At 46.2% G+C, this 25,624-nt stretch overlaps 1 protein-coding gene across 10 annotated transcripts in view; it reads left to right on the top strand.

Moving 5' to 3' along the window:
• Positions 1-24,354, top strand: part of TENM4 (teneurin transmembrane protein 4) — a 1,105,140-nt gene extending 1,080,786 nt beyond the window's left edge. For all 10 annotated transcript variants that reach the window (XM_053305915.1, XM_053305917.1, XM_053305913.1 and 7 more), the window contains 5 exons: positions 8,035-8,270; positions 12,764-13,060; positions 14,451-16,065; positions 19,108-19,250; positions 22,641-24,354. In XM_053305915.1, coding sequence (XP_053161890.1) covers positions 8,035-8,270; positions 12,764-13,060; positions 14,451-16,065; positions 19,108-19,250; positions 22,641-23,399 — 3,050 coding nt within the window. In that variant the 3' untranslated portion in view covers positions 23,400-24,354. The remainder of the gene's footprint in view (positions 1-8,034; positions 8,271-12,763; positions 13,061-14,450; positions 16,066-19,107; positions 19,251-22,640) is intronic.
• The last annotated feature ends 1,270 nt before the right edge of the window (positions 24,355-25,624 follow it).

Raw genomic sequence — 25,624 nt, 5'->3', positions numbered from 1 at the left:
GAGGTCTATCGATAGCTGGTCTACCAATTGGTATTCAGTGGCACACTGGAGTTTCTGTATAGCTATCATACCTAACAGCCATCGACAGACCTCTCCTCCTCCTCCATAGATTTGCCTAAGCTTGTGGTCGTCACCACGTCTTGTGACAGTGAGTTCCAAAGGAGCATAGGAAGCAGCCAAGTCAAACCCGTGATCCACCCAGCTCAGTATTGTCCACACTGACTGGCAGTGGCACTCCAAGGGTTCAGGCAGGAGTCTTTCCCAGCCTTACCTGGAGATGCCAGGGATTGAACCTTGGACTTTTGGCATGCAAATCAAATGCTGTGCCCATCCCGTGGCTCAGTAGCAGAGCATAACTTGATTCGGCATTGCGTGCCGTACATTTCTTTCATTTGTCTTTTCTGAATCTTAAGCCAATCTATTTAAGTTCTTGATCCCCAATTCTAATATTATGGAGGAAAGGGAAAAACCTCTTTCTGAATCAGAGATCACAGTCCTGCAGCGTTGCTGATGTGAATGCAAAGCCAATGAGGGCTTCTGCTACATCACAAAAGGAGGCCCACATCAAATATGCACCAGCTCCTCTAAATGCAGAAGGAAAACTGAAAGCGCCTGCCATTTTCTTGGGTAACTGGCTGGAAAGACTGAGCCCCTCCCCACCTCCCATCTCTTCCACACTGCAACTCTGCAAGCTTGTCTTGAGGCCAGGCATCTATCCCACCCGCCCACCCCATGTTTCCCCCCCCCTTTGGAGAAGGGGTATGTGAACGTAAAATTGAAAATATTTCCATAATTTCCTCTGAGTCTCAGAGGTAAGCCAGGCCATTAGCACAAATCCATTTGAATAATGACCAGCATCTCCTCTGCAGCTAATGGCAAGAGGTGAGAAGGGTTGAGCGGCATGCATAGGATTATGTGGCAGGAAACAGACAGCATCCTGGTAATCCCAGCACTGTGAGACCCCCATATCCTGGCGCCTCCAAATGCTTGCCAATGTTGACGTGCTGACGCTCACACCTAATCATCAGGCCGAATCTTTGCCTGGCCAGCTCTAGATGCCATCGCTATTTTCCACTTGGGGTTCAGCCGGCTTCCCGGCCAGCACATACTTCTCACAACACAGCCTCCCGGCCGTTGTTACTACTGTTACTTGAACAAGAGATCTTAAGCAAGGGCTGAGACTAGTCAAGGGCAACTCCACCCTTCCCAGATGCCCAGATTCTTCACAAGCAAGACCAAGTCTGCATTAAATTACAATCGTCGTGTGTCATTTATTCTAGGTGTGCTATTTGAATCTTTGTAAGAAGACAGAGAATAGTTCAAGGAAGGTTAGGCATGCCCATTAAGACTGACTTTTCGGTTTACATCCCATTAATTCAGTGGGACTTAGGACTGCTTTGCACATATGCAGAATTCTGCATAAAAGGCATTTCGATGTATGAAGGAACAGGGAGCCTGTGCATTGGCTGCCATGTCCAAAGAAGCTGCATGTACCAATCATTGGATGCGATGATCTGCGTATAGGTTGAACACTGGTTTATATGCAGAAGCACTTTTTGAGTGGGAGTTTGTACTGGGAGAACCACCTGTAATCTTTGATCGACTCCTGAAAAATGAAACAAAGTTTGTTAATGAGGTACAGTCCTCTAGCCTCCTTGTCCTAAGATATTACTGTTACTTGAAGATCAGCATCACAACCCCAAAGGTCAGACATTCTTTTGAGTTTTGTTGGAATCTAGAATATATATTTATTTATTATATCAATATGCACAGCACTTTTCAAAACAGAAGAAGGTGGGTCTTTTCCCCAAGGAAGGACCTTCGTGCAGTGGTATTGCACAGGCAGAAGAACCCAGATTCAGTTCCCAGCATCTCCAAATATTATTATTTTATTTTCTACACCTATATCCTGCTCTTCCTCCAAGGAGCCCAGAGCAGTGTACATGTTTATATTTATCTTCAGAACAACCCTGTGAGGTAGAGTAGGCTGAGAGAGAAGTGACTGGCCCAGGGTCACCCAGTGAGTTTCACGGCTGAACTGAGATTTGAATTCAGATCTCCCTGGTCCTAGTCCAACTCTCTAACCATTACACCATGCTGGGTCTCCAGGTAGGACTGGGAATGATCCTTGTCTGAAACTCCAGAGAATGGCTAGCAGTCTGTGTAGATGAGGCTGAAATAGATGGACCAGGCGTCTGACTCAATATACAGCAGCTTCCTATGTTCAAGGAAATAACAGTCTAAAATTCTATGCAGGGGAGGCAACAGAGGAAGGAGAGGGTAATGGAGATGGAGTAAACAGGGGCAAACAAAAAAATTTTTTCCTGTTTCATATATTTAGGCTTAGCTACAGTAAGGCACAGAGACTAAGGGATTCTGCCAAGGATTCATGGAAAAAGTGGGTCTTGAAGGCAGCAAGGCAAGTGGCATCACACAGATGTTCTGGGAGACGGTTCCAAATCTAGGGGGAAGCAAGGGGGGAAGGGTGGAGTCATTCGGGGAAGCAAGAGAATGGAAGGTGGTGTTGGAGCTGGAAGAGTGAAGGTCACAGAGCAGTTAGACTGACAAGTGCTGGAACAGCAGGAGACGAAGTAGAGAGAAGCATGAAAGGCACTCCCTAGGAGCCGAAATCGTTCCCAAGTGATAGAATGGCTTGACAGCCCACCCACCCACCCTCTTGTACTTGAACCAAGTCCCTTCCTAATTGGCCCAACTGGATTCAGATGTCTGGCAAATACTGGGACGGGAGGTTAACTTCACTTCAGGAGGCTAATTAAGCAACAGAAGCTGCCATTTGGGGCTCTTCAGGGAATTAATTGACTCTACTGTGATTAATGCATCCAGAGGCGAGGATTCCTAATCCCTTTCTCATCCTGGCCTCATGGGCCAGTATCTCAGTTTTCCTCTTCTCAGCCCAAAAGGCTGCCATACGGGCCCGTCCTTCCAAAGCAGGACCAGCTCCAGGCTTTGGGAGGGGCTCAGGCAGGGCACCCTCAGCCTTAGTCCGGTTTTATCACCAAGAGGAAGGCCCGTAAGCCTTGAGCTCCTCTCTCCTGCTGCCTTGGCTCTGACCTCCTTGGCTGCCCCTTGCATCATGAGAACTAGTGCTGCTGCTGCTCAGGAAGTGGCCTCTGGGTTGGCCTTGGAGTCCCTGGCAGTGTCCAGGGTCCCCACCCTTGGAAGCTAGACTTGTTCCCAGTTGTTTTGCCTTTTTGAAAGAAAGGAGGACAGTAATGTTTACCTTCTTCAATTTAATGCTCCTAATGAAACAGTACAAAGAGCTTTTCTTTCAACTTTATAGCAAATGGTCCTTCTAGGTCATTTGTTTATGCCATTTCTAACCCTCCTTTGTTTCCACCCTGGAACACAAATCAGTCAGCTGGTCTTGTGGCAGCAAGCATCAATTGTCTCCTTTGCGAAGCAGGATCTGCCCGGGTTTGCATTTGAATGGCACCTGCATTTGAATGACACCTGCGTGAGCACTGCAAGATAATTCCCTTTAGGGGATGGGGCCCCTCTGGGAAGAGCACCTGCCTGCTTGCCTGCAGAAGGTTCCAAGTTCCCTCCCTGGCAGCATCTCCAAGATAGGACTGAGAGAGACTCCTGCCTGCAACCTTGGAGAAGCCACTGCCAGTCTGGGTAGTAGACAATACTGAGCTAGATGGGCCCGTGGTCTGGCTTGGTGTATGGCAGCTTCCTATGTTCTTCCTACGCATGGAGTTTCCTGGGAAGTCTCCCATCTAAGCAGTGACTAGAGCTAGACCTGTTCAGCTTCAGCCAGGTAACTCAGGGGCGGCCCTTCCATCAGGCACGGTGAGGCGGTTGCCTCAGGCAGCAGATTATTAGGGAGCCCATGAAGCAGCAAGATGCCCTCCATCAAAAGCGGGGGCAAGAGACGGAGAAGATGTGTGCACGGGGCAGCATTCGGCACCCTACCTTGAGCATACAGAGGGCTTGAGCCTTCTAACAGGATTCCCAGATTGTTGTTGACTACTACTCCAGTAAGCCCCAACCAAAGGCATTGCAGCTGGGAAAGATGGGAGTTGTAGTCAACAACATCTGGAAATCCCTGTTGCAGGGATTCCTCGAGCCACCTCTGGGATTACTGCATGTTGCGTCCTCAGTCCATGGCCTGGGGCCCTGTCTAGCTGCCCCCTTCCACCAACCAACCCCCCTGCCCCCCCGCCCCCCCCCCCCACTAAATTATGAGCCCCTGGTGGCGCAGTGGTAAAACTGCCGCCCTGTAACCAGAAGGTTACAAGTTCGATCCTGACCAGGGGCTCAAGGTTGACTCAGCCTTCCATCCTTCCGAGGTCGGTAAAATGAGTACCCAGAATGTTGGGGGGCAATATGCTAAAAAATTATTGTAAACCGCTTAGAGAGCTCCGGCTATAAAGCGGTATATAAATGTAAGTGCTAGTGCTATTATCATCATTGGCACTGTTTTTTCTTGCCTGCGTTACTCCAGAAGGAGGTTTCAGCCTGCCTTTCAGTAATATCGCAAACGAACCGACAAAGCCAGGGAATTGGTTCTGCCAGGGACAGACAATAGACAGGGCAGCAAGACTCTGGGCAGAATGGGAAACCGATACACTCCCTGCCCAGAGGCTTATACAATACAATACAACAAATATTTATATACCGCTTTTCAACAAGTTTCCCAAAGCAGTTTACATAGAAATAAGGTAAATAAATAAATCCAATGGCTAAAGTGGCTTTATTTTAAGCCATTTAAAATAATTAAAATAAATTAAAATAAAATTAATTAATTTAAAATAAAATAAAATAAAATAAAGCCATTTTTAGATTGGCTTAAATTAAAATTAAAATTGGCTCCCTGTCCCCAAAGGGCTCACAATCTTAAAAAAGAAACCATAAGATAGACACCAGCAACAGCCACTGGAGGGATGATGTGCTGGGGGTGGATAGGGCCAGTTGCTCTCCCCCTGCTCGATAAAGAGGATCACCACTTTTTAAAGGTGCCTCTTTGCTCAGTAAGCAGGAGATGATTATGAATGGAAAGTTAGACAAGAATACGTTCCAGGAGATGTTAAAGAGGGAGACATGTTAACATTTTAAGGATGGCAGGAAGTGATGTGATATCCCCTTTGTTGTTCTCAAAACATGCACATTTTTTTACTTTTTATTTTAGTCCTGGGGTGTTATTGGGTGAAAATAGTCATTCTGCAAAGTTTTGCAGTGATTTCTGATTAAAGTGGGGAAAAGCCCTTCCTCCTGTGTCCAGGGGCGTATCTAGGGGTAGGGCAGGCAGGGCACGTGCCCCAGGCGCCACTTGAAGGGGGGCGCCATTTTGTAAAATTAATTTTTTTAAAAAAAATGGCTGCCAAAAACAAAATGGCCACCGTGCATGCTCAAATGGCCTCTGTGAGGCTCTAGGTCATGCCAGGCTTTGCAGAGGCCATTTGAGCATGCGCAGTGGCCATTTTGTTTTCAGTGGCCTTTAAAATATATATATTATTTTTAAAAACAGCCACTGCACATGCTCAAATGGTCCCTGCGATGCTCTAGAGGCCAGCGGGGTGAGGGGGAATCTTTGCAAAAAAAACCAAAAACCCAGCCTTTAGGAAGCCCCCCAAAGGGGCTACGGGTAATAATAATAATAATAAATATATAATATAAGACACTGTACACATATTCAGATTGGCACTATGTACAGAGAATCAGGGCTTGTGAATACTGAGCTGACGCTTAGGAGCTAGGATGGTATTCATTTGCTCTTACTTTGCTTCTTGTGATAAGTGAGTTAAATGTGATGTCTTGCTAATATGGCTATTAATGGTGAGTTTGTCTTTGAATCAGTGTGAAACCCTTAATATTAAGGCCCACTGGGAGTTTCTTGATCTCTTTCTCTCATTTTAACTGTCTTTCTGAAAGACTAGAATATATTCCAAGCAGTGACACAGTTTACTCTGCATATCCTTTAATTATTTACAGAGTATCTGGGAAAAGTCAAATTCTCCAATGATTTTTAAAACTTATGTAATGGTGATGCTACAATGCATAGTTTAGAATTAGACAGGCACTTCTGTTTAGTTTTCCAAGTACATCTCCACATAGTGTTTGGGTATTTCATGAGCCCCCACATACTGAAATTTGTAGTTTTCCAGCATTTTTTGGTCTGGCTAAGTCCACTGCTAAATAGTTTTTGAAATATTAAAAGATTAACAAACTTGACTTGTATTTTTGAGCTGATATTATGGTAAAGTTAGCTGAAAGATGGATGTCAGATGCTTGGACAGGGGGCGCAATTTCAGTGTTTGCCCTAGGTGCTATTTTCCCTAGATACGCCTGTGTCGCTGACTATGTTACAGCTGTAATGAGTACCTAGTGACTAAATCCTGTGTCATAATCTGCTTTGCACTGCTTTGCAGTGGTTCCACTCCTACCTTTCGGGGACATTCCAGATGGTGTCGCTTGGAGACTGTTGTTCTTCAAAAAGTGAACTTTTATATGGTGTCCCCCCAGGGCTCCATACTGTCTCCAACGCTCTTTAGCATCATGGAACCGCTGAGAGAGATCATCAGGAGATTTAGTGTAGGGTGTTATCAGTATGCTGATGACACCCAAAGCTATTTCTTCATGTCAGAGCCATCAGGGGAAAGGCATAGGCTTCCTAAATGCCTGCCTGGAGGCAGTGATGGGCTGGATGAGGGCTAACAAACTGAGACTGGGTCCAAATAAGACGGAGGTGCTTATTGTGCAGGTTCAGAACCCAGGAGACTGTTTTGATCTTCCAGTTCTGGATGGGGTCACACTCCCCAGAAGGAACAGGCATGCAGTCTGTGGGTGCTTCTGGATCCAAGCCTCTCTCTGGTGTGAGGCTGAGACAGTGGCCAGAGGTGATTTCTATCAGCTTTGGCCAATGTGCCAGCTATGTCAATTTCTTTAGATAAACAACCTCGTAACAGTAGAACCTATGCTGGTAACCTCCGGACCTTATTGCAATGTGCTCTATGTGGGGCTGCCTTTGTGTGTAGCACGGAAACTGCAACTGGTGTAAAACGCGGCAGCCAGGTTGGTCTCCGGGTCAACTTGAAGAGACCATAATTACTCCTATAGTGAAAGAACTGCATTGGCTACCAAATAACCAACACACCTCTGCCTACATTTTTTGCTTCCAAGGTGAGAAGCATCCATGTATGTATACATACAGACCTCATGCTTGTTTGTTTTTTAAATGCATGTATAGCCCTCCTGATGCATACAGAGGGGTGCAAGAGTAACTGAAGGTCAAACTACACGTTACTTTAAGCATGTGCTTTGCAAGGGCGTGCTTCCTTTTTATAATTTAAGAGCTGCCAGGTTGGGGTACCCCACAGATGAGGACCCTGGCAGGATGGTAGGGGTACTTGATGCTGTAGGGAAGGGATTTTCAGTGACACTGAAAATCATACCAGAGCAAGCGTGTGTGAGAAGAACCAAGCCCATTAAGAGTATCTTGAGGTCCAAATGCTTGTAAAGGTTCATTAAGGAAGTTACATACTTGGAGATAAAGCCTGTGTCCCTGAGCTTTCTCTGTTTTCATAGTGCAAGAGCAGAACAAGGAAGGAGAAAAAATGCAACAAGCAGGTACAAAGAGGATGGGGGGCGGGACCTGGGAGTCCACCCTGCTGCAGTCCTGATTCACAGGTGGGCAGTCCAGCAGCTACTGAATGTTAAAATAACAAGCACATGCTTGCGGAACGCATGGTTAAAATAGCAAGTAATATGACCCTGAATCACTCACCAGTCCAACATTTGACTTGCTGGGGTGAATGTTTGCACCATCAGTTGCAAAGCTGCACTTACACTGGAACCCCCGTAAGCTTTCAATTCAACTTGGGGATCCCTGGAACACAGTTTCACAGCCCCTGTGTTACAACCTGCCACCAACCGTAGCTCAGATCCGACGTGTAGTACTATCCTGCTAATCTCGATGATGAAGAGATGGTTCCTCTCTGACCTGTCCTGTTTTGTGACTGATTTGCAGACATCGTGCATTTTGGCACTCATTCCGCTTTCCCCTTCCTACAGATCAAGTGAGAAACAGCTATTATATCGGTGCGGACGGCTCTCTCCGGCTCATGCTGGCCAACGGCATGGAGGTGGCCCTGCAGACCGAGCCTCACCTGCTGGCCGGCACCGTCAACCCCACTGTGGGCAAGAGGAACGTCACCCTCCCCATCGATAACGGTCTCAACCTGGTTGAGTGGCGGCAGCGCAAAGAGCAGGCCAGGGGCCAGATCACGGTCTTTGGGCGCAGACTGAGGGTGAGCGCCAGAGGCCGGGCTCAGCTGTGCTTCATGGGGGTCAGATCTCGTGTCCGCTCAGCAGTATTTGCCACGCTGGGAAAAACCCTGGTTTTCAGTAGCTTTCCCTCCTGAATGAAGAAAGGAACGAGGACAGCGTTGCAGGAGAGTCATGAGGCACAGTGCCTGCTATGGTGCCACACGTGAGCTGAGGAAACTCCCCGTGGCAACAGGGGGGGTGGCTGTTCTCTGGGCTGCTGCTGTTGCTATAAACAAATATTTAGATACTGCTCTTCAACCAAAGTTCACAAAGCAGTTTACATAGAAAAATACATACATACAGAAACATAAGGCAGATACCAGCAACAGCCGCTGGAGGGATGCTGTCCTGGCATTGGATAGGGCCAGTTGCTCTCCCCCTGCTAAATATAAGAGAAAGGTAAAGGTAAAGTGTGCCGTCGAATCAGTGTCAACTCCTGGCACCCATAGAGCCCTGTGGTTTTGCTTTGGTAGAATACAAGAGGGGTTGACCATTGCCATGTCCCGCGCAGTACGAGATGATGCCCCTGGTGGCGCAGTGGTAAAACTGCTGCCCTGTAACCAGAAGGTTACAAGTTCGATCCTGACCAGGGGCTCAAGGTTGACTCAGCCTTCCATCCTTCCAAGGTTGGTAAAATGAGTACCCAGAATGTTGGGGGCAATATGCTAAAAATCATTGTAAACCGCTTAGAGAGCTCTGGCTATAGAGCGGTATATAAATGCAAGTGCTATTGCTATTGCTATTGCTATGCCTTTCAGCACCTTTGGATATCGCTGCTGCCCAATATAGGTGTTTGTTTCCCATAGTCTGGGAAACATACCAATGGGGATTCGAACCGGCAACCTCATGCTTGCTAGGCAAGTCATTTCCCACTGTGCCATTAGGTGGCTAAATATAAGAGAAACACCACTTTAAAAGATGTTTCTTTGCTCATGTTCCCAGAATCCCCTGTGGCTTGCCTACTTCAGGTATTTATGCAAGGTTTTTACCACCACCACCACCACCCCCTCTGATCTGATCTGACCAAGAGCTGATCCAACTGGATATTTTAGTGCCACAGGAAGTCAGTTGGACTGGATACTGGTTGCTGGATCACTTGTCTGAGCTCTGGCCAAAAGCAGGTTCTGTCTGCTCATTTCCTAGCACGCTATAAGAGTTGGACTGTGAAGGAGTAATCAAATTTGGCATCTGCAACATAATCACTAGTGGGGTTATTATTTTTTTGCAGAGATTGCAGCTTACTTGTGGCAAGCAGACTACATTCAAGGCTCCACAAATGGCTTCCGGTTGTGGCTGGGTGCTGGGGACACATTTTATACACACACACACACACACACACACACACCATATGTTGTACATGGTTCACTGCTCACATGACACTTTAATTCTCCTAGACTTCTTGACCCACTTTTCTGTCCCCACATCCATTTCCAACAGCTTGCAGGTGATAAATGCCACTGACTGACGAAGGAGGCACCTTTTAAAGTTGTGGCCCTCTTATTTGTATTGGGGGAGAGCAACTCTAGGAGAGGAGAGCTAGTCTTGTGGTAGCGAGCATGAATTGTCCCCTTTGCTAAGCAGGGTCCACCCTGGTTTGCATTTGGCTGGGATACTACATGTCAGCAGGGTCAGATATTCCCCTCAGGGGATGGGGCCGTGCTGGGAAGAACACCTGCCTGCTTGCATGCAGAAAGTTCCAAGTTCCCTCCCTGGCAGCATCTCCAAGATCGGGCTGATTTGAGAGAGACTCCCGCCTGAAACCTTGGAGAAGCTGCTGCCAGTCTGTGTAGACCATACTGAGCTAGATTGACCAATGGTCTGACTCGGTAAAAGGCAGCTTCCTATGTTCCAGTGTAATTATTCTCCTCATTCCACCTAGTATAGCATCCTCTCAGGGGTGGTTGCTGGTGTACCCCTTGTGTTTCCTTTCAGACTGTTCACCCTTTGGGGGCAGGGAACTATCTTCTCATTCTTTTAGCTATGTCAATTGCTTTTGACACTTTTTGGGGTTGAAAAGTGGTATGTAAACCTTTTCAACAGTTATAATCCTCATCCTCATAACAGATTCCTATAGCCACTGTAACTTCCGTGACATTCTGGACTTCTGATTGGATCGGAGCCTTCCTGCCCTTTGGTTGGGTTCAACATCTAAAATGAGTGATTGCCCATCAAAGCCTCCCTGATCCAGAAGCATCTGCTGTAATGCTGCTCTTCATAAGGCTGCCACCTCCACACAGATGCAAACGTATTAATATAGCCCAATATAGAATCACCTCTTGCTAAAATCACCTCTTGTTGCGGCATGCACATTACGACTTGGCAGTTACAGCGCTCTCTGATAATTCACTTTTATTTATTTAATGTGCCAGTGGAGGTTCATTTTGTTATTTCGCTGAGATGCCGGTGCTAAGAGAACAGCAGTAGCAGTTGTCACAGTGACAGATAGTACCATCATGCCCAGCCATACTACAGATATTACGTTGCCAACTATTAAGCCTCCACTTGGCTAATGGGAGCAGTCTAACTTTGTCCCAGCAAACATCCACACGGCTCTCCAGTTTCAGACATCCCACTACATTCAGCCATTGAAATCATGGCACAGCCATTTTTTATTTTATTTTTTAAGCCATGCAACTGTGGTGGATTACTCCTAGAATGCAGCAGCTTTTACTTCAAGATGCCATTCGGGTGCTTAATGTCGCTTCAGGCCTGTGTGTTACAAATCCTCATTTGGGGGGCCTTATAAGCAGAGACGCAAACACTCCTTCCAGAGCAGATATTTATTTATGTTGCATTGAGCCGTAGTTCACTAAGGAGGTGCAGAAGGAAATTTATAAGCCAGTAATTGTAAAGGTGTTATTTTCATGCTCCTGGATAAGAAGAAGGGAGAATGCAACACAGGGTTGCCATTTTTAATGGCAGCCCCTTGTATATTGCCCATAATTCTAGCTCCAGCTAAGATTGAGGCAAACCTTATGTAAGAACTTTCACTTTAGTTTTGGGTAGGAAGTTCAAAGGAAGGGGAAACCCCTGTCCATTGTAGGGGTGAGGGGAAGAAATTGGGATATCAGTGCTCCTCCTGGGGGATTCCGTTATCATCACTATTTTTTGCCCAGAACTCACGGTTACATCATCACACAGTCATTCTAGGTGACTTCTGAATTATTATTTTTTAAAGGCACCCCCCAGCACACTTTCCAGATTAAATCCTACAGCAGTGCCACTATGGATCTGCTAAGTGTGCTTCCGTACTTTCTGTGTTGTGACACCGCAGTCCCCACGCGGTCAGCAGGGTGCCGTTCACATTTCTGATGCCTTATTTCGGATTTTATCACTGCAATTTAGTGCTACAACGTTGCATGTGCGTCGCAAAAAAAGTAGCTGTATTTTCCTGTTGTAGGAGTTTGAAATTCTGGGGATCGTTTTCAGTACGGTCCTGCGAAGCCGAAGCATTTTACCCCTGTTGTAGGGTTTAATCTGGAAAGCGCCCAGGAAAAGTATTTATTATGCTGGTGAATTTTGCCTCACACAAGGAAAGGGAAGGAATCCCCCTTCCTCCAAATGGGGCAGCAAAATTGGTAGGAGGCATTTTTCCACTCTTATATTATTATCATCATCATCCTTTATTACAGTCGTAGACCAGCATAGTTCCACTCTTATATATCCTTCAGACCAGGGATTTCGCAGCCTGCAGTACTGAGTCTAGATGTTGCTGAACTACAACTCCCATCATCTCCAGCCAGCCACAATAAATTGTAGCTGGGAATGATGGGAGTTGTAGTTCAGCAACATCTGGATTTCAGAAGGCTGGGAAACCCTGCTGCCACGCAAACCACACCGTACACTGGGAGACTCATGACTGATCTCCTGAGATTTTCTTTTGTTTTTCAGACAGTATTGTAATAGAGGAGTTGCTGATTTTATTAAGGAAGAACAGCAGGGGGTGGAGGGCTTGAACCCTTCCTTCCTGCTCATTTCCCAGTCTAAATTCCTCCCCCCACACACACACACAACAAGCAGTCTAAACCCCCCCCACCCCCCACCCCAGAAAGCTGCTATTTGCTTCAGGTCTGGAAAATAAAGGCATCTATATCCCACCACCACCACCACGTAAATAGCAGCTTTAGGGGGGACAGGAAAATGGTAGGAGGGTGTGTGTGTGTGTGTGTGTGTGTGTGTGTGTGTGTGTGTGTGACGACAGACACATCTGAATTTCAGAATAGTTGTGAATAAGGCAAGTTAGACTTTATTTAAAAAATCACTTAATGAATCTAATCAGGGACTGACCTAAGTGTATTCATATTTGTTTTCTTTAAGTTTTCTTATTATTCCTGGGTCTTAGAGTTGTTTGCAAAATAGAATGTGCCACCGTCCCAGAAAAAACTGATTGATTGTTTTTGAACAACAGTTAATAATTCAACCTCTGAGGCTTTCTCTGTAGTTCTAATTCATATTCCTTCCCTGCCTGCTGCAGGTTCATAACAGAAACCTGCTGTCCCTTGACTTTGACCGTGTGACAAGAACAGAGAAGATCTATGACGACCATCGCAAATTCACCCTGCGGATCCTGTACGACCAGGCTGGGCGGCCCAGCCTCTGGTCCCCTAGCAGCAGGCTGAATGGAGTAAACGTAACCTATTCCTCAGGAGGGCATATTGCTGGGATTCAAAGAGGAACCATGTCAGAAAGGATGGAATATGACCAGTCTGGCAGGATCACTTCCAGAATCTTTGCAGATGGCAAATCTTGGAGCTACACTTACTTAGAGAAGGTGAGTTGCCACTTATTAAAAAAAATCCCTTAACATATGGTCGCCTTTAGCTGTTCTTAAGGGATTTTATTTATTTTATTTTATTTTATTTTATATTTGTGCCATGCTTCGTCCTAGGGCCCCAGGGTGGTTAACAAGTTAAAACAATAGAATTCAATAAAACAAAGATAAAATAACGAAACTCCATTAAAAACATAAAAACAGAACAAAACATAGCTCAATTTTTAATAAAAGAGCAGGGTCAACTCATTGGCCAAAAGCCTGAATAAAACGGGCAGTCTTCTCTCTCCTTGGCGCTTCCTAGACTAGACCCTACAACGGGGTGAGGACAAATCTCAGAAGTGTGCTTCCACACTTCCTGCGTCGTAACACCGTAGTCCCTATGTGGACAGCAGACTGCAGTTCACATTTCCAATGCCTTGTTGCGAATTTAATCGCTGCTATATAGAGCAAGGACGTCATATATCCGGTGTGAAAAAGTTGCTCTTTGGGGGGTTGTTAGTTGCTGTAAGACTGCACCCCCTGCTGTTTACGTTTTGAATCCAGTTTGCCTGAACGGAGGCATTTTGATGCCATTGAGCAACTAGTCTGGAAAGCGCCCTCCTGAAGGCTAAGAGAGAAGGAAGCTTGCGGGTCTCATCCACAAGTGAGTTCCAAAGCCTGGGGGTAATAAGTATGTCAGCTTCCCTGGCTTATGACTGTGATCTGACAACTCTTGATAGAACCACCTCACTGAAGTTAAGCAGGTTTGAGGCTGGTCAGTTCCTGGATGCGAGATTGGTTGGGAATCACATGTATGCTGCCTTGCAAAATGGAAAAAGAACAGGCCATAAATGTAATAAATAAAACAATTGCTTGCGTATCTTTTGCCACTTTACATTTTTTAATTGCTCTTTTTTTCTAACCCTCACATTGTACATTTTGATTTTGAGGGAGATTGTTTATATTGCGCTTTTCTCACACAGGGACCCCCAGAGTGACCGACAATTATTACAGTGCAGCTATGACAATTTTAAAAAAAAGTGGCTGACATCCAAACCAAACCTCCGTCACCGTGCCAGAGCCTGCCATAGCAGGAGGGAGGAGGGGCGATTTCCAGCTATCTCCCCTTTCCTCTGCAGCCACCTGTGCCTCCCAAAACTATCTCCCTGATAGTCCCAGCCCTTAGGGACATAGTTTCAGGAGGCAAAGTCTGCAGAGAGAAGGGCAGATTGCAGAAAATCCCACTCACCCACCCACATAGTATGGCAGTTGTAATCCATCACAAGGAGACACAAGATTGGGAACCTCTGGTCTAGATAGACCTTTTGGTCTGCTTCAGCACAGGTCTTCTTATATTCTCAAGGCCTTAAAAAGAGGGATTACTAATAATTCTCTCTCCTGCTTACAGTCCATGGTGCTGCTTCTTCACAGCCAGCGGCAGTACATTTTTGAGTTTGATAAGAATGATCGCTTATCATCAGTGACCATGCCCAATGTAGCCCGGCAGACCTTGGAAACCATCCGCTCCATCGGCTACTACAGGAACATCTACAGGCCCCCCGAGGGCAATGCCTCAGTCGTCCAAGATTTCAACGAGGAGCAGCAGCTGCTTCACACCTATCACTTGGGAACAGGGAGGCGTGTCGTCTACAAGTACGGCAAGCTGTCCAAGCTGGCAGAAATGCTTTACGACACCACCAAAATCAGCTTCACCTATGACGAAACGGCTGGCATGCTGAAGACCATAAACCTGCAAAATGAAGGGTTCACCTGCACCATCAGATATCGGCAGATTGGGCCACTGATTGACCGGCAGATCTTCCGTTTCACTGAAGAAGGCATGGTGAATGCCCGCTTTGATTATAATTATGACAACAGCTTCCGGGTGACCAGCATGCAGGCAGTGATCAATGAGACGCCATTACCCATTGACCTCTACCGATACGACGATGTGTCTGGCAAAACAGAGCAGTTCGGCAAATTCGGAGTCATATATTACGATATCAATCAGATCATCACCACAGCTGTCATGACCCACACGAAGCATTTCGATGCCTATGGTAGGATGAAAGAAGTGCAGTATGAGATATTCCGGTCCCTCATGTACTGGATGACTGTCCAGTATGACAACATGGGGAGAGTGGTGAAGAAGGAGCTGAAGGTTGGCCCGTATGCAAACACCACAAGATATTCCTATGAATATGACGCTGACGGGCAGTTGCAGACGGTGTCAATCAATGAGAAGCCACTCTGGCGGTATAGTTATGACCTCAATGGGAATCTCCATTTGCTGAGTCCTGGCAACAGTGCCCGCCTCACGCCACTGAGGTATGATCTCAGGGACAGGATTACAAGACTGGGCGATGTACAGTACAAGATGGATGAAGACGGCTTCCTGAGGCAAAGGGGGAATGACATCTTTGAGTACAACTCAGCGGGACTGCTCATCAAGGCATACAACAAAGCCAGTGGCTGGAGCGTGAAGTATCGTTACGATGGACTAGGAAGGAGGGTCTCCAGCAAGACGGCCCATGGCCATCACTTGCAGTTCTTTTACGCAGATCTCACCAACCCCACCAAGGTCACCCACCTGTACAATCATTCCAGTTCTGAGATCACTTCCCTCTATTACGACCTCCAAGGCCATCTCTTTGCCATGGAACTTAGCAGTGGTGATGAGTTTTATATTGCTTGCGACAACATTGGTACTCCGTTGGCTGTCTTCAGTGGGACAGGCTTAATGATCAAGCAGATCCTGTACACAGCTTATGGGGAGATCTACCTGGACACCAACCCAAACTTCCAAATCATCATTGGTTACCATGGTGGCCTGTATGACCCCCTCACCAAACTCATTCATATGGGGAAGAGAGACTATGACGTGCTTGCTGGCCGGTGGACGAGCCCAGACCACGACATTTGGAAACGTCTAAGCAGCAGCAACATCATGCCTTTCAATCTTTACATGTTCAAGAATAACAATCCTATTAGTAATGCTCAGGATATCAAGTGCTACATGACAGGTAGGATTCGTTTCTGGTCAATTGCTCTGTCAGTCAACTCAGTTATTTAATATTTGAGTGTCAGTAGAGCGTGATTGGTTTTCAAACCTGCATCCAAAGAATTCCAGTATTCCTGGAATTCTTTTAGCTTTAGTGAGAAATATTTCTCTATGTGTGAGTCAAACTATGAATTTCTAAAACAGAAATTTGCAACTAACTAATTGTGGCAAGTAATAGGCAATCAGGCTTGTTTCTTTTTCCAAACCTGATATGTCTGGGGTTCTCAGTGGCCTTGGCTGTTGTGGCTGGGGATTATGGGAGTTGAAGCCCAACGACATGTGGGGACTCAAGTTTAAAAACCTCTATGATATGTAGATTGATTTTAATTTAGCATGCAACTGCAGTTCCAGTTTGTCCAGTGTGGATTAGCAAAGCACTCCTGAGTCCTGATGCTTTTCAGAGTTATTGTCCCTTTAATTGACAGCTTCCTTCTCTGCCCCTTTTATTGCTTTCTATGAGTCATCTGATGACTTGCCTAGCAAACATGAGGTTGCCGGTTCGAATTCCTGCTGGTACCTATATCGGGCAGCAGCGATAGAGGAAGATGCTGAAAGGCATCACCTCATACTGTGCAGGAGGAGACAATGGTAAACCCCCCCTATATTCTACCAAAGACAACCACAGGGCTCTGTAGGCGCCAGGACACTGACTCAATGGCACACTTTACCTTTATCCAGTGCAGTTGGTTGATTGATTGATTGATTGATTGATTGATTGATTGCTACTTACATGTCTGTACTCCTCCCCAGGCAGTTTATAAGCAATAAAACAAATTAACAGTCCATAAAACAACAGTTAAAAAAATAAAATTACTGTCTCTCCTAGAAAAGAAAAGACAGTGGGGTGGGGGGGGGTGTTGAGAGGAATTCAGTAATTAATAAAGCTGCCCCCTCCCCCTGCCGTTTTCAGGCAACAGGATCTGAGTAATTAAGGTGCCATTAATATGTTGCTGTACTGAAGAAGCAGCAATAAAGGGGACATAAGGCATGAGGAGGAAGCTCCTAATTAAAGTTACAGAGGTCCTTTGCAGAATGGGACTTACTTCTTAGTAAACATTATAGAAGGGTCTGGGCCAAAGGGACAGGGATTGCTGAAAAATATAAAGCAGCGTTAAGTATCATGTGGACCTGCCACTTTAATTCCACTCCCAGCTCATTGCAAAATGCAGAAGAGGAGAAAGGCAGGAGATGTGGAGGTGGCTCATCCAGGCTGCCTCTGCATCAGGAGCCTGCCTATAACATCCCCCACTGTAAGTCAAGTAATGAACAAAAATGCACATCAAGGGTCCCTCTACCACCCCCCTCCCCATTTCTGCCTACTCCACACAACCTTTCCTGCAGATTAAAAGGTGATTAATGTGTTTCTAATTTCCTATCAGTCGCACAGAGGTATCGTGTGCATCAGCTGGCAGTCTGGGTACTAAATTGCATCTAAATAAACTGCATTAAGGATCCTTGCTCCAGGAGAGCGGCCGCTGATTCCTTTCTAATCATGACCTTTTTGTCAAGCCTTTTAAAAATAACAATGCGATTAACCGTTAATTCATCCATGAGAATTGGTACTTAAGGGCTGGTGAAAAACAAGTATCACATGCCTTAAATGTCGGCCAGACTAGAGAAACTGCTGTCTTTTGACCAAACAAGCCAAACTCCACCAAAGTCAATGGAATTACTTTGGAGTAAGTACTTGGATATCTCATGGCAGGACTGGTGTGTGTCGGGAAGACCTATCATACCACAGATGGGAGTTCAGATTAGGAGTAGAAATAAAGTAGGAGGGAGAACCATGGCACTGGGCGAGCCAGCAAGAGTTGAAGGATGGAGAAGCATATGGCCTGCCAAAGAAAGAGGTGGAGGAAACTTCTCTAAGTGGCATGGCGGCAAAAATAAGGAGACGGGGATGGGAGAACAAGGCCATAGTTGAGTGGTTGAACACATGCTTTGCATGCAGGAGGTCCCACATTCAATCCCTGGTGTCATCAGGATCTCTGATAAAAATGATGGGGTAGGCTTCCCACCAGAGAGCTCGGAGGGATGCTGCCAGACACTGTCGATGGTGCTGAGCTAGATGGACCAACGCCTTGACTTGGATTGAGGCAACTTCATGTGAAGACACAAAGGAGGCCAAAAAGGAGATGAGCTTGTCCTCCATGAATTGAACAAATCCATGGATGGCAAGTCCATCAGTGGCTGCTAATCCTTATAGCTATAGCCTACCTCCAGGTTCAGAGGCAGGCTGCCTCCAAGTACCAGTTCCAGGGGAGCAGCAGCAGCAGAGGGGGCATGCCTTCAGTTCCTGGTTGTGTGGCTTCCCAAGGCATTTGGCGGGCCACTGTAGGAAACAGGGTGTTGGACTAGATAGGCCTTGGGCCTGATTCTGCAGGGCTGTTCTTACGTAACAGGAAGAGCAGGAAGGAGCCAAGGAGAGACAAAGGATGAGATATAGTCACGAACAAATAAAGTGAGAGCTTTAAAATCTTGGACCAGAACTCTGAAGTTGATGTGGAATCTTAAAGAGTGAGACAAGATAACTTAAAAACACTTAAAGAGAGAGACAAGATAGTCACTATAGTAAGAGAGAACCTGCAATAAACAGGTTCCATAAGGAGAAGATCAGGTCACTTTAAATAAGATGACTATTCGCAAGAGTGTTCACTCTTTTGGTTGATAAATAGCAGAATTATTTATCAACCAAAAGAATCTGTCCTGGAACAGAAGAGATGTAATGTCCAGAGTACCATGTTTGCTGCTCCACTGATTTTTGCATTTTGCTATTTTAGTCTTAGCAATGTACAGTTTTACATTTGCACATCTTGGCATAAAATGCCATAGGCAAATAGCCAATATCCTTTTATTCCCCCATTTGCAGTGAGGTGGCCACTTTTTGGTGTAATGTCCTTCCAGATTTCCAGATCTGAAATACACCTCTTTGGACTCCCTTGATGTCTACAGGCATTAAACTGCAGTTCACAAATAACTTTTGGTTTCTCCTCCCTTGTTCTAGACGTCAACAGCTGGCTGCTTACTTTTGGGTTTCAACTGCACAATGTCATCCCTGGATATCCTAAGCCGGATATGGATGCTGTGGAGCCTTCCTATGAACTCATCCATACCCAGCTGAAAACTCAAGAATGGGACAATAGCAAGGTGATTGGTTCTGTTTAGATACTGTGGCACAGTTCAGACATCACAACAAACCATAATATTCGGTCATAACAGGAAATTGGACTTTGCCACAAAACGCAAATGGAAGCTTTCAGTCCCCTCTCCTCACGGCCAAAGGAAGGGTAGGGTGAAGCACACTAGGGGTGTGCAAGCTGGCTGTTCGGCCGGCTCAATTTGACTCTGGATGGGATTTGAACCGACCCGGTCTGGGCTCAGGCTTGGCCGTAGTTGGTTCGTTCTGGTTCGGCCATTGAGCCAGGTGGAGCCGGCTTACAGGCTGACTCAGGGATAATACTTGTAGAGGGGAATTCCCTAGCCTAATGCGGTGTGTGTGTGTGGGTGGGTGTGTGTAAAAGGAATCTTTACCATTAGTTTCCCACCTGCAGAGGTGGCTGCAGCAGTGACATGGGAGGAGGCAGGGGCACCTCCGTCCCCCGTCCCCCCCGCCAGCCTCTCAAATGACAGGCCAGGCCAGCTGCAGCCCAGTTCGAGCCTCTGTGCACATGCACGGAGGCCATTGGCATCACCACGTGGACCCAGGAATATACCACTTCCACCTGTCTGTGACAGTGGCTGACGTAGTGTGCAAGGCAATGGAGGTGGCTTGAGCACTGCCCTCACCCCTCTTCACGTGTAAAAACCTGTGATAGGTGCAGAGGTGCACCTAGGTAATTTTGGAGCCTGGACCTAAAGGCCTTTGGAGCCCACACCCTCACAAGTTAAGCCTCATCGCCCTACGCACGCACACACACACACACACCCCATAACACACGCAGTATTTTTAACAAGTGGCTTCTTGACACAAACAGCAACTGAACTCACAACAATGTAAGACTATAAAACCGGTATATGTATGCAAATACGCATTAGCAGAAACGTTTCAACATGCAACCTAACAGATTCCCACCCCACATCTTTTTTTCCCCACTCCCCCCTCTGTCTCTAAAGCACCCAGCTCAGGTCACTATCAGACTCAGCTGCCCGGTGCAGCATGGGCCAGCAGCACGGCACGGCAACCACACCACCCAGGACAGACTAAAGAGATTTGGGGGGACGCCCCCCGGGGGTGTGGAGGTCCTGGACTTCAACCCCAAAGTCCAGGGGTTCGAGCCGCTCTGTATAGGTGTCACGTCACGCAACTCAGATTCTATCCCCTCCCAAGTGCCGGTGACAGAATCTGGGAGGGCTTGCCTGTCCTACCCATCTCCCACCTCCTGCACAATCGTGCTCCCCTTCGCCTGCCTTGCTCTTTGAATTGACATGAGCACCAACTGGGAGGGTACCTGGCTCTCTGGCCCTGCTCAACCCTCCTCAGCCTCCCGATATCAGTCATGAGAACATCTTTTACACATACACCCCATTTGGGTAGAAGGTTTTCTACAGAGAATGGTGTTCAGCGCTGTATCCTATTCCTGTTAGTCCTGTGTAGTCCACTTCTAATTTTGAAGCATTCTTCCCTAGGAGTTTGTGCTAACAGCCGCATCGTCATCAGAGGCCTGTCATCTTCATGCAAATGGCCTTTTTCTATTTCCCTTCCTCACTGGTTCATTGGTGGGGTGGGGAATACAGGATGGAAGATGAAACGGAATGGATAGTGCATTTCAAAGGCAGGAGACTCTCTCTTTGAACTCCTCCTAATCTGTTTGCATCCCTTTTATTTTCCGCCACCAGAAAACCCAGAGAGTTGTTTTTCATATGCAGGAGAAAGGGCTCATCCTCAAATGCATCCCTTTATGATTAAAAGGGTGTACTCAAGGTCATTAGATCTTAAAATTAAGCAGCTTTTCAAAGGCACAGGACTTACTTTGAGATAACGGGAAAGTTTTTAATTACGATTACAGCACCACTTATGATAACTTTATGCATTATCACGCCAAAGCCCCTAGCTACCTTGGGTATCCTAGCTGGCAGTGAGGCTAACAGGAACATTACAGCAGCATCAGAGTTTGAGTCTTGGAGGAAATGACCATTTTGGACATTATAAAAACCGTGGATGCTGTAAACAAGTTACAGCCTCCCGAGGGGTCACTCTGAAGTCCCAGCACTGCACTGAGCCACTCAGTAGCTGGACCTCCCTGCTGTCCATGGTTACACTGGGGTGCCCCAGCGTTCCCGATCACAGGATAAATACAATGCAGATAAAACAGTTAAAATTCATATAACAGGTAAAAAATATTGATGAGTAAAAACATATTAAAATTAAAATTTCAATTAAAAGCCTTTTATTATTAACAACAAAAACTATTATTACTAATAGTTTATGGAATTCACTTCCACAAGATGTGATGAAGGCCACTAGCTTACATTGAAGAGGGAGGATTTATTTATTGACACAGTCAGACAGGTGTTATTGACTGGTTTGTTTTATCCAGACATCGAGTCCTTCCCAAGGACCTGGGATGGCTGAATTTTATTGTCAATGTTGTTGCTGTTGTTATAGATATCGTCGCAGAATATAGGCTGTTCCCAGTAAAGCTGCTTTTTGTAATTGGCTGATGGTGATTTCTGTGGCCCCTATGGTGTTGAGGTGCTCTTCAAGTTGTTTTGGAATTGCACCCATTACCACTGGGATTATTTTGGTCTTTTTCTGCCACAGCCTTTCAATTTCAATTTGTAGATCTTTGATTTTTTTCTATTTCTTTTTCTTCTATTCTGCTATCCCCTGGTATTGCTATGTCGATGATGATGATGATGATGATGATGATGATGAATTTATTTATTCAATTTCTATACCGCTTTTCCAAAAATGGCTCAGGGTGGTTTACACAGAGAAATAATAATTTAAAAAAAGATGGATCCCTGTCCCCAAAGGGCTCACAGTCTAAAAAGAAACATAAGCTAGACACCAGCAACAGTCACTGGAGGTACTGTGCTGGGGGTGGATAGGGTCAGTTACTCTCCCCCTGCTAAATAAAGAGAATCACCATGTTAAAAGGTGCCTCTTTGCCAAGTTAGCAGGAGTCGTCATAGCCATCTACCAGTGGCTATCAGTCATGATGGCTGAAGAGAGCCTTCATGGTCAGATGTAGTATATCACTAAAAACCAGTGGCTGGAGGCCATTAGTAGAGGAGGCCTATAGCCCTCTTGCCTTGCTTATTGACTTCCCAGAGGCATTTGACTGGCCACTGTGGGAAGAAGGATGCTCCATTCAATAGGCCTTTGGTCTGTTCTCATGTGTTTCTGTTCTTAAGTGCAAAGCAAGATTGTATTTATACATTCACTGAAGATATGGCCCATCCCTCCCAAAAGACTGGCTCAGCTTACAGAGATTTCACTGCCATGCTCCTTTGAGTCATTTCCCTGATAACATTCAGGCAACATACAGCTATTGCTAACATTCTCTTCTCTCTTTTCCCCCCGCTGCTGCTCAGTCGATCTTGGGAGTGCAATGTGAAGTGAAGAAACAACTGAAGGCTTTTGTCACCCTGGAGCGCTTTGAACAGATCTACAGCTCAAGCATCGCTGGGTGCCGCGAGGACAAGGAGAACAATAACTTTGCTTCGGGAGGCTCTGTCATCGGCAAGGGAGTCAAATTTGCCATGAAGGATGGGCGGGTGTCTACAGACATCATCAGCACGGCTAACGAGGATGGGCGGAGGGTCGCAGCCATACTCAGCAACGCTCACTACCTGGAAAATTTGCACTTCACCATTGAGGGTGTGGACACACACTACTTTGTCAAGCAAGGGCCATCAGACAGCGACTTGTCCATCCTGGGCCTCAGCGGTGGGCGAAGAACCTTGGAGAACGGCGTCAACGTCACCGTCTCCCAAATCAACGCGCTGCTCAATGGGAGGACTAGACGTTACACAGACATCCAGCTCCAGTACGGAGCCCTGTGTCTGAACACCCGCTATGGGACCACCCTGGATGAGGAGAAGACCCGCGTGCTGGAGCTGGCCAGGCAACGTGCCGTGGCTGAAGCTTGGGCGCGGGAGCAGCAGAGACTGCGGGATGGGGAGGAGGGTACCCGCTCCTGGACAGAAGGGGAGAAGCAGCAGTTGCTGAACACGGGGCGGGTTCAGGGCTACGACGGCTACTTCGTGATCTCAGTGGAGCAGTACCCCGAACTCTCAGACAGCGCTAACAACATCCATTTTATGAGACAGAGCGAGATGGGCAGAAGGTGACAGAGAGGGTCGATGCGTTGACTTCTTGCCAAAGACAGCTGCTCTTTTGTGGCCGCGTACCAGACTGTGTTGTACTCAATCCTTTTTTTAAAAACAAAAAACAAAAATGATACTGAACCAGTTGGGGTGGAGTGATAATACAGTTGCACTGTAAGTCATGCAACATCCTTTTATTTTCTTTAAAAAAAAAAAAGTTGGCCTTCTCACCTGTTACTCATATCATTTCCCCCACTCCCAAGAACCAGAAGTTGCATTTCACAGTAGCGAGAGAACAGTGAAATCCTGCGCCCTTCTTGTCCTCCTTCTTCCTTGGGCAACAGTTTCAAAAGTGGGGATGCATAGGTTGCTTAATGTGGTGAGGAAATGGTCTCTGTATTAGGTTCATAGTAACCCTTCATACTTGGGTTGGAAAAGGAAGGCTTTCCAAAAAGGAGTCAGGGGGAAAAGGAGAGCTTATGACACCCTGAGGTGCACACAGCAAAAAGAAAAGCCTGGAGACTGTTCTAAATCTTCTGAACATGATCCTTCTAAACAATTGTGAGCCTCCAAAGGAGAACTTGCAGGTCATTTTCACATTTCACACCCATTCTGGGCAATCCTGCAGCTCAGAATTGGCTGAAACCAGGAAAAATAGCTGCGTCTTATAGACTTGCGAGATGAGTCTTACCCTTCCTGAGATGGAATAATCTTTTTTAATTTTTTTTATGAGTCTTTTTTACTACGATAGGCTATTTTGTTCACCCGTTCCTTTGTTTTCGTGTGAGCGCAACTGAGTATGTATTGCTGCCACTCTTCTTTTTACTTCAAAATCGCATTACAACTATGAGGGCGGGGGGAAAGATTCACACACTCTACTAGAATAACTTTCTTGCACATGCTGTCGGATGGAAAGCACCGATGATGTATATTTGTCAATGGCCTACCCTCCTTAAATATATAGTATTTCTGTACACCAGGTCAAGTGTCTTAACAGTCCTCTTTTTAGGATGCAAGCTCTTCTCTTAGAGGTGGCAAGATGCCAACAGTAGGCTTACCATTAGGTTGGTGAAACACCCTCCATTCCTCTTGAGAATAAATATACATGGGGTGGGGGGCAAGTTAGATGCAACATGTGCTGTGTCTCACAACCGTTGTTGTTGTTGTTTTTAATACTTGCAGGAGAGGGGACACCAAATTTGATCAGAGTAACAATAGGGTCTGTGTATGCTTAATCTCTGCTCCTTGGGCCGTTTTCCCAATTAGAATCCCCCCACCTGCTTTTTCTCCTCTAAGGAAAAAGATACTAGGTCTGTGTATCTTTTCCCCTGTGGGTCAAAAACAAGTTTTTGGGGGGTGATTTTTAGTGGGCAGATCATGGTCCACAAAGAAAGAGTTATGCCCATTGCTCTGATTAAGTGCAGCGCCCCCTGTGGCTGCATTCATCAGGAGACAGTCCACATACCTACCAAGTTGTGTCTAGCTTGGCCCTTAAAAGAAGCCAGATAATTCAACCATCTAGCCCAGGACCATCTCCTCTTACTGACAGCAGGTCCCCAAGGTTTGGGGCAGAGTCCTTTTCAGCCCTCTGAGATTATTTAATTGGGTAAAGGATATGAAACATGTATTCTACTACAGAGCATTATCAGGGTGAGCTTGCATGACCAAATACCTTATGTGTGTCTTATGAAGTGGCTTGGCCATTCATATTCTTTGCAAAGAAAACCCACATTCATCACTGATGTAACCCAGGTTCTGCGATCAAATAGGGTTATAGACATTCGTTACATTTACTTATTTTGTACAACATATTCTACTTCCAAAATCCTGGTTTTCCAAACCATTTTTGGGCAAGGGCTAGCAGAACAGAAAGGTATGGAGATGAGGGTCAGGTAAGCTGAAGGAGCAGAGACTGGGAGCGCAACCACCATGGGGAGAGGTACAAGGATCCGTGCAGAGCTCTAAAGGTCCACCGCTTGGCTCCTGGAAAAGGGGCCCCCAAGGCCCTCTCTAGCATCTCCCTGTCGTCTTTTCCATGTGTTTGTGTGGAACACACACCATCTTGGGACTGGGGCAATGTTTGCTCTGATCATGGGACAAAATGTGTTCTGGAGTCTTTCAACAAGCCAGACTTCCAAATATGGGTTCGTTGTGGGCTGAACATTTACCAAGACTAGGAGCCACAGGAAGCCTTGCCACAAGATGGGATGGGTGTGAATTCATCCCAAGCGCTGGCTCATAGAACCATG

This window comes from Hemicordylus capensis, chromosome 3 (genome assembly GCF_027244095.1).
Source record: "Hemicordylus capensis ecotype Gifberg chromosome 3, rHemCap1.1.pri, whole genome shotgun sequence".
In the NCBI taxonomy this organism is placed as follows: Eukaryota; Metazoa; Chordata; class Lepidosauria; order Squamata; family Cordylidae; genus Hemicordylus; species Hemicordylus capensis.
The sequence above is the reverse complement of the archived record's forward strand: the minus strand, read 5'-3'. Positions and strand labels throughout refer to the sequence as shown.